At 39.9% G+C, this 14652-nt stretch overlaps 1 protein-coding gene across 1 annotated transcript in view; it reads left to right on the forward strand.

Annotated features, from left to right (window-relative positions):
• Nucleotides 1-10439, forward strand: part of LOC122055151 (vacuolar cation/proton exchanger 3-like) — a 40984-nt gene extending 30545 nt beyond the window's left edge. The window contains exons 11-13 of the mRNA XM_042616534.1: nt 7156-7433; nt 7970-8410; nt 10419-10439. Of these exons, the coding sequence (XP_042472468.1) occupies nt 7156-7433; nt 7970-8410; nt 10419-10439 (740 nt within the window). The remainder of the gene's footprint in view (nt 1-7155; nt 7434-7969; nt 8411-10418) is intronic.
• Nucleotides 10440-14652: the final 4213 nt, after the last annotated feature.

Below are 14652 nucleotides of genomic sequence, written 5' to 3' on the forward strand. Positions count from 1 at the left end.
TTGGGCTATCTTTCTTAAAGTATTATACCGGCCGATATTGTGCTGTCTTTCTTAAGGTATTATCCCGTCGGATATCGGACTATCTTTCTTAAGCATATTATACCGTCTGATATTAGGCTATCTTTCTTAAAGTATTATCCCGTCAGATATTGGGCTATCTTTCTTAAAGTATTATTTCATCCAATACTGGGCTATCTCTTTTAAGGAATCGTACCAGCTGATATTTGTTGGAGTGTATACTAAAAGCCTAGCTTTTGTATATACATTTATAAGAATCACATTGGTCAAGTGTCTACATTTATATATACCAAATGTACATGTTCAATTAATTTATATTGTAGATAACATGGTGTGTGGTGTCACGCATAGAGGATCATGTTATCAGTACCTTATAAATTATAAACAGTAGCTCATGACCAAGATGGAAAGGAACAAACCATTGGAAGGTCGTAGTGTAATTAGATATTAGTTTATCTTAACTATATAATTACACTAGTACACTTAGAGTGTATTGAGTAGGACCATTAGAGGTCGTTTCTTTTATACTGACTTTATAAAGGAACAAAGACCTCAGTTATTATGGAAGTGTGTGCTCTTAATTCTAATATAATAACAAGCACATATATTTGATATTTATTTCTTTAATTTATCAATGGGTGAGATTTAGTTCGATAAATCAATAAGCCCGATAAGTTGGAAAATGATATCACATATAGTGTGTGTTGTTGATTATAGAAGGAAACTGTGTCCTAGTGATCTAGGTTGATAATGTCCCCAAGAGGAGCTCATAAAGATTGTTATATTAAACCTTGCAGGTGGACTTAGTCCGACATGACGATAAGGTTGAGTGGTACTACTCTTGGACTAAGATATTAATTAAATGAGTTGTCAGTAACTCACTTAATTAGTGGACATTCGACATCTTAAACACAGGGAGACTAACACACTCATAATTAGAAGGAGCCCAAAAATGTAATTTGGGATTGGTGTGGTAGTTCAATAATAGTTCTTTAGTGGAATGAATTATTATTGATGGAATTAAGTTGTGTGTTCGGGACGAACATGGGAAGCTTAATTTCATCGGGAGACCAAAATCAATTCCTCCTCTCAGTCCCTATCATAGCCTCTTGTACATAGAGATTTATACCCACCATATACCCACCTTCTTACCCACTCTTTGGTGGCCGGTCAAGCTAGCTTGAAACCCAAGCTAGGGCCGGCCAAGACCCAAGGATTGAGCCAAGTTAATTGGCCGGCCATAGCTTGGAGCCCAAGCTTGATTGGCCAGCCATATTAAAAGGGGAATTTATTTTTAATTAAAATTATTTCTTATGTGGATATCATGCTTTTAAAAGAGAGTTTAAAATTTAAATCTTTCCATTTATAGCTTTCTACAAAAGATTAAGAAAAGATTTGAAATCTTTCCTTATTTGTAGATTGAAAGGTAGATTTTTATTTTTGAGAAAACTTTCCTTTTTAACCATGTTCATGATTTAAAAGAGAGTTTAAAAATTAAATATTCTCTTTTATAAGTTTCTACAAAAGATTAAGAAAAGATTTGATATCTTTCCTTATTTGTAGATTAAAAGAGATTTTAATTTTTAGAGATAACTTTCTTTTTATCCACATGTTTAAAAGAAAGATTTTAATTTATAAAATTTTCTTTTTACTAACCAATCATGAAGGGATTAAAATTATTGGAGAAATTTTTATAAATTTCTAGAGACAAATTAGGAAGTTTTAATTAATTAAAACTCTCCTTGTTTATAGCTTGTGGTGGCCGACCATTATTATTAAAAGAAGAAAATTATTTTTAATTAAAATAATTTTTCTTTTTCATGGCAAAAGAATTAAGGAAGTTTTTATTAAAATTTCCTTATTTGCCAAGACCAAGGATTATAAAAGAGGGGGTAGAGGTGCCTTCACGGGTGAACGACTCTATTATTCTTCTCCTCTCTTTTCCTCCTTGGTGGCCGGCCCTAGCTTCTCCCTCTTATCTTCTTCTTGTGGCCGGCGGCAACCCTTCTTGGAGCTCGTGATGGTGGCCGGTTCTAGCTAGGAGAAGAAGGAGAGAAATAAGGTTTTGTTTCTAGCATCCCTTGGAGCTTGATGGTGGTGGCCGAACCTCACATCTCTTGGAGCTTATGTGGTGGCCGAATCTAGCTTGGAGAAGAAGGAGCTTGGTGGTTCTCGTCTCGGAAGATCGTTGCCCACACAACGTCCGAGATAAGAAGAGGAATACGGTAGAAGATCAAGAGGTTATTTTGCTTACAAAGAAAGGTATAACTAGTAATTGTTTTCCGCATCATACTAGTTTTCTTTGTATAGTTATTTATGGAAATACCAAACACAAGAGGCATATGATTCTAGAGTTTTCGAAATAGTTTTTTCGAGTTTGTGTTTTCTTCTTTTTCGAATTTGTGATTCGATTGTTCTTTTTGGTTAACCTAGAGTTATTTAAGGAAATAAATATTAGCTTTCCTTAAAAGGCTTTAACTAGGCGGTGGTGGTTGCTCCCATATCCAAGAAGGCCATGTGCCTCGCCATGCAGTCCTGGAAGTCAATTTTGGAAATTAATATTTATGGAATTAATAACTTAGGTAGATTTGAATCAATAGTGTTAAGTTCCGCTTGCGATTCAAATCTAAACCATTAAGAACAGATAAGTTAAATTTAGAATCAATGATGTTAAGTTCCGTTTGCGATTCCTAATTTAACATCTAAAGAACACAATAGGTTATTTAAGGAAAGGTTCGACACTTGTACAAAATTTTTTTGTACAGTGGAACCGGTATGATTTTCTTAGGACTAACCAACAATATTAAGCTATCTCTTTTAAGGTATCATACCGACCGATATTCATGCTTGCTTAATTCCACTATCCCCTTCCTACCGGGGACCTACTAAACCTAACCCATATCACTAGTCTTCCCTTCAAGTCTAGTCAAAGGAGGTGTCAGCTGATTGACTAGACATGAGTTTATGTTTAGTTGAGCTACATAGCTTGGGCGACATTACATGCTCGTTCGGGTTTTGCCCCTTGAGTGTATGCAGAACTTATTTATTTTTTATTTAACTAATGATATGCTTTAAGGCTGACTGCCTCAAATACGATTGATACATTATACTCCATCAACCCCCTTGACCTTGGTTGATCTTGACCTACCTTTCATAGATGTATATATTAACTCAGCCGATATTGGCCTATCTCTTGTAGTTATGTTGACCCGATCGATGTTAACCTATCTATTATAGATGTGTTAACTTGGACAGTGTTGGCCTTGTTAGAGTGTATACTAAAAGCCTAGCTTTTGTAAACATTTATTTGTTGAAATAAAAGAATCACATTGGTCAATATCTGCATTTATTTATTAAATGTAATTGTTCAATTAATCTATATAGTAGACAACATGGAGTGTGTTGTCACACTCAGAAGATTATATTGTCGGTTCTCTATAAATTATAAATAGTTGCTCGCGACTAAGATAGAAAGGAACAAACTATCAGTATAGTCGTAGTGTAATTAAGTATTAGTTTATCTTGACTAATAAATTACACTGATACACTTTAAGTGTATTGAGTAGGATCATTTAGGTAAGTTTTTTTTGTACTGACTTAGTAAAAGAACTAAACCTTAGTTATTATGGAAGTATGTACTCTTAATCCTAATATAATAACAAGCACATATATTTAATATTTATTTCTTTGATTTATCAAAGGGTGAGGTTTAGCTCGATAAATCAATATGCCCGATAAGTTGGGAAATGATATTACTTATAGTGTGTGTTGTTGATTATAGAAGGAATCTGTGTCCTAGTTATCTAGATTGAGAATGCCCCCAAGAGGAGCTCATAAGGATTGCCATGTTAAACCCTGCAGGTGGACCTAGTCCAACATGACAATGAAGTTGAGTGGTACTACTCTTGGAGCTAGATATTAATTAAGTGAGTTGTCAGTAACTTACTTAATTAGTGGGCATTCATAATCTTAAACACAGGGAGACTAACACACTCATGATAAGAAGGAGCCCATAATGCAATTTGGGATTGGTGTGGTAGTGCGGTAATAACTCTCTAGTGGAATGAGTTATTATCGATGAACTTGAGTTGTGTGTTCGGGGCGAGCACGGGATACTCAAGTTCATCGGAAGGCCAAAACCAATTTCTCCTCTAGGTCCCTGTCGTAGCCTCATTATAGTCTCAAGTCCATCCAAATGTAAGGCTCTTCTTGGTGTCCAAGAAGTGGGCCGGTCCAATGCTTGGTGACCAAGCAAGGGTCGGCCACAACCTCTTCTATAGGGGCCGGCCCTTTGCTTGGTGACCAAGCATGAAGGGGCCGACCACAATATTCAAACAAGGAGGGTTGTTTTGAATTTTTTTAAAATCTTCTCTTTGTAAAAAACTATAAGTTTTAAAAGAGAGTTTTTAATTTTCAAAATTTTCCTTATTTGAATTTGGCCACATGTTTTAATAGAGGGTTTTTAAAGTTTTAAAACTTTCCTTTTTTTAACCATCCTCATGGTTTAAGAAAAAGGGAGATAAGTTTTAAAATTAAAATTTTCTATTATCATGTTAAAAAAGGAAATTTTATAAGAGAGTTTTTTAAATTTTAAAACATGGGTTTAATTTTTAGAAACTTTCCTTTTTTAACTCATACTTTAGGAAAGAGAGCTTGTAAATTTTATAAGAGGATTTCTTCTTGTAAATTTTTTTTAAAAAAATTATTTTTCCTTTCCTTTTAATTGTGGCCGGCCACCTTGCTTGGTGCCCAAGCAAGGGCCGGCCAATAGGATTAAACCAATCCCAATCCTAAACCAAATAGGATTGATCACAACCATTGATTGGTGATTGATTCAATCAAGAGGAAAGAAAAGGAAAAATAAAAAGGGAAAAAGAAAATTATAAAAATCTTTCCTTATTTGCCTTGGGCAAGTAATATAAAAGAAGGGGTAAGGGGGCTTCATGAGGCACAACTCTTATTCTTTGGCTTGGAGATCTCAAGTGGCCGGCCCTCTTTTCTCTCCCTTCTCTTTTCCCTTTTGCTCTCTCTCCTTGGTGGTGGTGGCCGGATTTTAGAAGAAGAGGAGAAGCTCTTTTGGGTGGTGTTCATATTGGAAGATCGTCGCCCACACGACGTCCAAGGCGAGGCGAGGAATACGACAGAAGATCTCGAGGTCATTAGCATACAAAGAGAAGGTATAATTAGCAATTATTTTCCGCATCATGCTAGTTTTTCTCTTTGTAAGAATTCTAAATACAAGAGGCAATTAGATCTAGTTTTTCGAAATAGTTTTTCGAGTTTGTGTTTTCTTCTTATTCGAACTTGTGTTTCGATTGTTCCTTTTGGTTAACCTAGAGTTATTTAAAGAAATAAATATTAGCTTTCCTTAAAAGGCTTTGCCTAGGCGGTGGTGGTTGCTCCCATATCCAAGAAGGCCATGTGCCTCGCCATGCAGTCCTGGAAGCCTATTTTGGAAATTAATATTTATGGAATTAATAATCTAGGTAGATTTGAATCAATAGTGTTAAGTTTCGCTTGCGATTCAAATCTAAACCATTAAGAACAGATAAGTTAAATTTGGAATCAATGATGTTAAGTTCCGTCTGCGATTCCTAATTTAACTTCTAAAGAACACAATAGGTTATTTAAGGAAAGGTTCGACACTTGTACAAAAATTTTTGTACAGTGGAACCGGTACTTTTTCCTAGGATTAACCAACATGCCTACCCTTTATAATGCTATAAATCATATAAGCTTAAGTGTCTTCCTATCTCGTCCGATATTTTTCATTTGGTTGATCGGTATGCCACACGTATCACCCGATCGATATTTCCCTCTTGCCACCTGGCCAAGAGACTTCTGAACCTAACCCATGTCACTAGCTCCCTTTTCGAGTCTAATCGAAGGAGGTGTAACCAACTGGCTAGACTTCGTTTTGTTTTATTATTTTTCTTCCATCCTTCTTTATTGCACCTTGTAAACTATGCACTTTTCCTAGAATTTCCTTGATTATGATTGGCTTTTCAATGGTAAGAGAATGTTGGAGGCGCATGACGAGGCGTCACCAACCCTTACATGATTTGATTTGTCGCGTCCATCATAAATGCCCATTTATGATCATATGACTCATGTCTTTTCTCTCCTCTCTATAACACCAGCGTTTGCACGCTTCTATAATCAATGGTGCTTGTTGAAGAAAAAAGGTATTTTGATCTAACGGTGGTTGTATGTCCTCTCAACCCTAAACCCTTCATCTTCTTGTCGACTGTGTTCCTTCTTCCTTGCCTTATCGTTTCTTCTTTACTATAATCCTTTGATCAATCTTCGCGCTTGCTCTCTTCCAGTGATCTTCTCTCTTTCAACAAATCTCAGTAAGTAACTTGTTTCTTTCTATTAATCATTACTTTTATCTATGGCTGAAGAAACGATTGCCCCTTGGTATGTTCAACTTTCCTCCTCTTTCAACAAGGATGCTAGGCTTGCTATTCGCAGGCAATACGAAATCCCTAGGGAATATGGTATCATAATCCCTAAACCAGATGAGCATCCTCACCGTCCTCTTGCTAACTGCGTGACTTTCTTTAGGGATCAGTTAATAGGGGGTTTAAGGTTTCCCATTCCCCCATTTCTAATCGATGTAAGCCGATACTTTGACATTTCTCTGCAACAATTTGCGCCTAACGCCTTTCGTTATTTGTGTGGCACCTACATGTTGTTTCGTATACTCGACATTCCTCCTACCCCTCAAAATTTTTTCATGTTTTCTTATCCAAAGGGGGCAGAGCCGGGTGTTTTTCTTTTCCAATCTTGGACTAAGATGGTCCTTTTTGAGGATATGCCTTCTTCTCTCAAAGGCTGGAAATCTCGCTTCTTCTTTATAAAGTTTCCCGGGCCTATTCCTTGGTCCCATGCTTGGAGATCTTCTCTACCTCCTTTGCCTGATATCAAGGAGCTTCATCTTCACCCTTCTTTTCCCCTTTATTGTGAAAAATTGCTATATTATCGCCTTTCTATCCCTAAGTGGCTACGGGGCGACCTTCTATATCTGTTTGGTTTAAGCCCTGTCAAATTTAAGATGCAAGGCTCCTTAGGTAAAGTTCTGATTCTTTTCCTATTAATTTTTACTAACTAAAACTTTTCTTATATTTTGTGTAGTGGCTGGTTTTTACGCTGCTCTAATTGATGAAGAGCTACGTTTGGAAGAAGCCAAACTTCATGCTAAAGAGCAAGAGCTTCTTGCTGCACTTAATCAACCCTCCTCAATTGAAGTTTCGGTTCCTCTAGTCGAAGCTTCCAGCTCTCAGGTGGTTCTTGAAGTTCCTGAAGGCCTTCCTGCAGAAACTTCTGCTATCCCTTTGCCAGCTGCTTCTTCATCAGTAGCTATTGCTTCCTCACCTGTCACTTCCCTTCCAACTATCGAGCTTACATCCCCTGTAAGCTCAGAAAAATCCCTTACTGAAGTTGCCCCTAGCAAATGCCCGGGACGCAACTCACTAGAGCTTCCCCTTCTAAGAGGAGACTCGTTCTTTCTGTTGAAGAATTACTTTCAGAAGGTTTTGCTTCTGCAAACCTTTCTTCTGTCGAGCCTACTTTGGCTGACCTCTATCCTTTCCTTATTTTTTCTTCCTCTCCTTCTAAAAATACTGCCCCTGGTGGTATTTCTTTTACTTTTCCCCTATCTCTTCCAGAATTTGGATCTTACCTTCTTCATCATCTTCTTATTTGGTTTTCGCTCCCCCTTTTATTCCAACCTCTTCCTTTTCTACAAGTTCTTCTTCGGTTCACGTCCTCCCTGTATCACTGGGAGGTTCTTTCACTACTGCTTGGGAGGAGATTCACCCCCTCTTTGGAGGACTTATCTCGCCCGAGACAATCGATAAATTTTTCCATGAGGAAACCAAGGTATTTTTACTACTACTTCTTTATTATTTATTCTTGACTATTTCCTGACCTATTATTATATTTTTAGCGATGGGTGGCCAATATGGGTTTGACTCGACTAATGCACAATGTATATTATGAAAATGAGAAACTCAAACAACAAGTTGCTGAGATGTCTTCTACCACACTTTCAGAAGAATCTAGGAAACAGTATGAAATCCAACTGGAGAGCCTTCAATCTCAGCTTAAATCAACTATGGACCTCAACACTGAGCTATCTTCCAAATTAGAGAAGCAAATTACTGAGACAAACAAGTTGAAGTCTGATTATGAGTCTACTTTAGCTGACAAACTCAAAGCTCTACATTTGAAAGATGATGAGATAGCTTCTTTAAGCGCCTCCTTGAACACAGGTAAAACAGAGGCCTCTACTAAAGATACTGAATTGAAGTCTTCCCAGACATCTCTAGTTGTTTACAAAGCTGGTGAAGATGGTCATTTCAAGGAGCGGGCTACCACTCTAATCAGTGTAGGACCGTTGGGCCGGCTAGAAGGGGGGGTTGAATAGCCCTAAAAAAATAAACAAAGACCCTTCTCGAACTTTCAACAGAACACTTGCAGAATAATAAAGTAAACAGAAAATAGAAAAAGAAAGGCTCACAAAGAGTTGACTTGGTTACAACCGGGGAGGTTGTTAATCTAAGGAAGACATCGTACTATTATCTCCTTCTGGCGGAGAAGCCTTTTTCCAGCAGTGAAGCGCACAACTAGAGAAGCTAAACTAGAGAGAGCGTACAAGTGTTGTTACAATGAGGTGTTCTGAATTAATTAAAAGCTTCTAGACCAAGACTATATTTATAGCCTTGGTCGGGGCGCCTGGAAGGGTTCCAGGTGCCCTGGGGGGATAAAACTTTATCCCCCAATGTTTAGATCGCGTAAATCGCGATCCTGGTCAAAATCAAGGTCTGGGCGCCCGCTCCGGGTGATCTCTGCCATTCGGAAAGGGGCTCATCCGAATCCAACTTTCGGTCTTCTCGAGCGGGCTTCCCTCCGGCTTTTCATCCATTGGAATCATCGCGTGTTTCCTTCTCGTCCGCCGGCGTACTCATCCGCAGTCTTCGTCCCTCGGACGCACCACGTGCCGCCCTTCTCGCTAGCTGCGTCTCTTGCTCCCCCAGCAATCTTCCGCTCCGGCTTTCATCCCTCGGAACCACCGCATGCTTCCTTCTGATCCGCCGGTGTACTCTTCCGCAGCACCTCGTCCCTCGGACTACCGTCCTTCTCGCTAGCTGCATCTTCCGCTCGACTACCTGTGCTCCTAAGCTCCTGCACACTTAGACACAAGGTTAGAAATACACAGGACCTAACTTAACTTGTTGATCACACCAAAACAACCTTGGGGTTCCAACCTTGGTGTTGAAAATTTTTTGTGTTAATGCATTTACTTTACCACTTGGTTTGTATGCTTATTTCATGCTTTTATCCTTTGTATTCATATGTTTGAAATTATTTTTCTTCTGCTTTCCAACTTATTCTTTTCATTTATGGTGGTTTGCTGCTTCCTTTCTAAATATATCCCCTTTTCTTGTTCACTTTATCCAAACATATCGAATGTTGCCCGACCTATCACTATTAGCTAACTATATTTAAATAAGGTCCTAATCCATACCTTATAATATCAACCATCTCGACCGGTCTATTATAACCGGTCGATTTACACTTATGTCTACAAATATCGTTCGGTGCTTTATACTTAACCAGATTTTGTCCGATCTAATATAGTACATTGTAATACCATTAATCTCGATCGGTCTTTTATAACCGGTCGATTTACATTTATGTTTACAAATATCGTCCGGTGCTTTATACTTAACCGGATTTTGTCTGATCTAATATAGTACATTGTAATACCATTAATCTTGACTGGTCTGTTATAACCAGTCGATTTACATTTATGTTTACAAATATCGTCCGGTGCTTTATACTTAACCGGATTTCATCCGATTTAGTATAATCGTCCGGGTCTATTGTTTAATCATATAGTTTCAATTAGTACATTATAATATTATCAATCTCGACGGGTCCATTATAACCGGTTGATTTACATTTACGTTTACAAATATCGTCCGATGCTTTATACTTAACTGGATTTCGTCCGATCTAGTATAATCGTCCAGGTCTTATTGTTTAATTATATAGATAGTCTTAAAACATACTTCCTTGGGATCTAGTATAATCGTCCGGTGCTTTATGCTTGTCCGATTTCCCCCATACTTCCTTGAATCCTTAAGAATCAAGTGCGGAGAGAGAAAAACCTATCATGTTTTCCGAGGATGATGGCTAAGTTTATTCCCCTTTCCTTGGGATCCCTCCTTCTTTTTGAATTTGATCCCCTTCTTCGATGACATCTCCTCTTTATGGCGATTATGATTCCGTGTGTTCTTTTTATTGGGTTTGTACTTTTTCTTTTCATACCCTCTTTTGTACCTAAGTTCTGCAAGAACTATTACTGATCCTTGGGTTTCTCCTTTTTCCAGTTCTTCTTCCAATCTGTTTAAGGGTTTTTGGTATAAAGCACAGAGGGAGAGAAAAAGGTTTAAGACACTATCTTCTACTCTCAGACTGTTCCTTCTTCTTCTTCTTCCTCTGTTCACCTTCCTTCTGTTATTCAACCATGGCCACTTCTTCTCCAGCGTGGTTTCTTTCGTGTGCCTCATGCCTTATTGATTCAGAGGAAGTGGAGTTGCAATTGAACTATGGTTTTCCCCCTATATAGTGTTGGTGCGGGTAGCACTAACGGTCTAACCTAGGTTTTGATGAATGACAAATAGGTTAAGTTAGTTTTGTTGTTATCTGACACTTTGATCGAGTGTGCAGGAGAAGTCCAGACAGGTCGACGGGCTGACCGGATGTCTGGCACGAAGTCCAGCTAGGTCGACGGGCTGACCGGATAGCTGGCGAGAAGTCCAAGCGGGTCGACGGGCTGACCGGACGCTTGGCAAGAAGTCCAGCTAGGTCGACGGGCTGACCGGATAGCTGGCAAGAAGTCTAGACGGGTCGAAGGGCTGACCGGACGTCTGGCAGGTAAGTGAGGTAAGTCACTGGAGGGGAGTGACTGCGAGGACGCGTTCCCGGGAAGGGAACATTAGGCGTCGATCCGGCTTAGATCCATTTCGGATGTCTAAGTCGAGATCGTGACTAGATTCCGGTCTCGGAAAGATGGAATCTAAGTCATACTATTTGTGCTAATTCATACTATTATAAAATGTGCTAACAATCTATTTTGCAGGATATATATTGCCTCGGACTAACTTTATTTTGTAGGAAAAGGGAGTTTTCTGGAACAAGGTGGTCCGGGCTGTAACGCCCGAAAATTCTCAAAACTATTTTAGAAATATTCTATGATTTTTCTGGAATTTTAGAATATTTTTATGAAATTTTTTAGAATAACGGAAGTAGCAAAAATAAATAGAAAATGAAAATGGCCTAGGCGGGAATTGAACCCGAGACCTATTGGGTCCTATGCCTTATGGTGAACCATGGTAACCAAGTGAACCCAGCAGGGCCGTGCTGAAAGGAAAGGGAAACAATTTTATTTAAGTTGGAGTTGAGCCGGAATTATCACTTAATATAAATAGGAAATAATTAGGTGAAGAGTTATTTTCTTGGATCGTAGCTTTCTCCACCCCAACCTAATTCCGCCGCCCACCTCTCCTCTCCCTCTCTCGGCGCCAACCACAAGGAAGGCTAAGGTTCGGCCCAAGGACACCTCCCGGCAACATCAAGGGCACGAGGACGCTCCCCTTCGCGAGAAGAACGCATAGACGCGAGAAGATCGTCGAAAGGATCGTCTCCTCCGTGAAACCTAGCGATTAGACTCGTAAGAATTACGAGAAGGAGGTAAGAAACCCCTCACCTGTAGTATAAGTAGCTTTTCGGATGATTGTATGCTTTTAGTTTGGCTATATGTAGTTTTTCGACGCAAAGGGTGTACTTAACCCTCCTCGCAGACTTAGGGATTTAGTTGAGCGCCTCTAGATGGGCCAGACACGTTTTCTCCTTTTAGTTGGAGACTCTAGACGTTGTCGGGTGCCTAGATGTGGTCTCCCTAATAGAGAGGAGAGTTGGAGCACACTAGGTGTTCGATAAAAGGTTTAGCTCAGTAAAATGCTACAGTAGGCATTTTTAATAGCTCAGTAAATGCAATAGAGACATTTAAATAGTTTAGTTGGTCTTGCTACAGCTTATATGGGACTACGGTCCAATGGGTGGGCACCTACAGTCGCCTCTAGGTTCAGATAACCTAGTAAAAGCAAGATAAATTAACTAGTTATGATCCAGTATTTTACTTTCAGTAGGGGCACTGTACAGGATTAGATATCCATTGGGCTGGGCTCCCATAGTCGGTCCCTAGGTTTAGATAACCTAGTAAACCTTGCTAAATTCGGGATTTGCAACCCCGGGTTTAGTTAAGGATGCGCGCATAGCATGTACAGTTGCCGGGCCCATTGGTAGTATGATTACGTATTTTGATCTATTATGATAATAGTTTTTCCAAACTCACAATCAGTCATGTGATTATGTTTTAAAATCAGTTTTAGTTCAGCTTAGTTTAACTTAGTTATGTTCAGTTTAGTCACTTTTGTTGACACTACAGTTATTGCCATGATTAGTTCTTAGTTTCTATGTTTTGTATGATGGTATGCCATGCTTAGCATTCTCCATTATGTTTTCAATCAGCATCTTTCAAAAGCATGAACTCATCGTATGCATGTTTTAGTGAGGTAGATGGTTTCTTACTAAGCGAAAGCTTATAGATACTTCCTTTTCCTTATACTGCAGATAAAGGTAAAGGAAGCAGAGGAAACTGGAGGTCAATGCAGAGATGGTGTGTGTGGCAGGAACCTGGAATGAAGATCCTTAGGGAGTTTAGCAAATTAAGAACTTAGTTTCTTTTCTTAAGACACTTTTATGCATTTCTAGTGGTTTAAATGCTATGAATTAATAAACCTTGCACTATGTCATGTTAGAATGCCAGTTAGTGGATATTAGAATGTTTTCCATGCATTGTATAATCGTTGTGTGAGATTTTGGCACGAACTAGTGCTGAAATCAGAGTTCAGTGCGAAATCAGAAACTCCGATCGATCCATGGATCGATCGGGGGTCCTCGATCGATCCATGGATCGATTGAGGGCTGATTCCGTGAACAGAAGGCTTCTGGATCGATCAGCCGATCGATCCAGTCACATTCTGTTGCGAACAGAGGGCCTCTGGGTCGATCGGTCGATCGATCCAAGCTATCCCCCGCGAACAGAAAGGTTTTTAATCGACCATTGGATCGATTGACTTATGTTGGATCGATCAGCTGATCGATCCAAATAATGTCTCGTGCACAGAAGCACGCTGGATCGATCACTGGATCGATCGGTGAGCCTGGATCGATCAGCCGATCGATCCAGAGTATCACCCAAGCACAGTAGCAGTCTGGATCGATCCATGAATCGATCCAACAGAGGGCAATCGATCCAGTTCAGTCTGGGTCGATTGGGAAGTTCGGTTTCGACCAAGAAACTTAGCAGATCAACTTCTAGTTCATAGGGGATGTAGGATACACCTTGTATCCCTTAGATTACGTCCTTCAGCACATGTAGAACCAAGAATAGTTATCAGTTAGCAACTAAAATTTAAATTAGATCAGTTTTCCGCACAATTAGCACAGCATAACTGTAGCGATCGGCCTTACAACCTAGTAGTAGAAGGCGGGTCGTTACAGGGTGGTATCAGAGCAGTTTCCATACTTCCTACACACACATCAGCATTGAACCTGCAGCTTCCAAGTAAGAAACGTCTCTCACTTTATTATGTTCTTTCTTTCATGTTTATAGATACTGTAGCATGTTGATTGATGATAGTACCTAACATGTTAGTGATTGTAGTTACATAAACATGATTGTATTAGTTATGTATGTCCTCTATGTCTTTAGAAATGGCACGAGGACGCCCAGCTAGAAGGGCAGCAGCCACTGAGCCCCAGCATGAGGCAGGCAGTTCAGTGCCTCCCCCAGACCTTACAACACTAGTGGCTCAGTTACAGCAGCAACAAGAAATAGCCACCTTAAAGGCTAGTCGTGAACACTCCCATCACCGGTCTAACTTAGCGACACGGTGGTTTTAGAGTTCCACCATCCGACCTCGACACGGTAGCCCAGCGGGGCGAGAGAAGCCTATCGATCCGGTGGCGGAGAGTCAAGCGGAGAATTTCTCGGCGGCGGTGAACCATGGGATGCTGGGCATGATTCAAAACACTGGAGAGTGCGATGGAGCTTAGGGCCAGAACACGAGAAGGTGAGGTGCGCCTCCTTCTGCTTAACAGGAGATGTACGGATGTGGTGGGAGAGAATCAGAGCGAAGCGCCCAGTAAATCAGATGACATGGGCAGACTTCGAGAAGGAATTCTTTGAGGAGTTCTTTCACACGCGGGTCACAAACCGCCACTATGACGAGTTCACCGAGTTTCGCCAGGGCAACCTATCAGTCGAGGAAGCCGTGAAGAAATTCAACAGATTGGCTCGTATATGCCCTGAATTAGTCAGCACAGAAAGAGAACGAGTCCGGTTGATGCTCAAGATGCTGAGGCCGGAAATAGCGATGAACGTGGCTAGTGGTGTTCATAGGCCACAAACCACAGAAGAATTAGTGAGCAGTGCTCTAATCACTGAGCATTACCAGAATAGCATCAAGCAGCAGAAGCAAGTCCTCTCAGAAGCTA

The sequence above is a fragment of the Zingiber officinale genome, chromosome 3B, assembly GCF_018446385.1.
Source record: "Zingiber officinale cultivar Zhangliang chromosome 3B, Zo_v1.1, whole genome shotgun sequence".
Classification (NCBI taxonomy): Eukaryota; Viridiplantae; Streptophyta; class Magnoliopsida; order Zingiberales; family Zingiberaceae; genus Zingiber; species Zingiber officinale.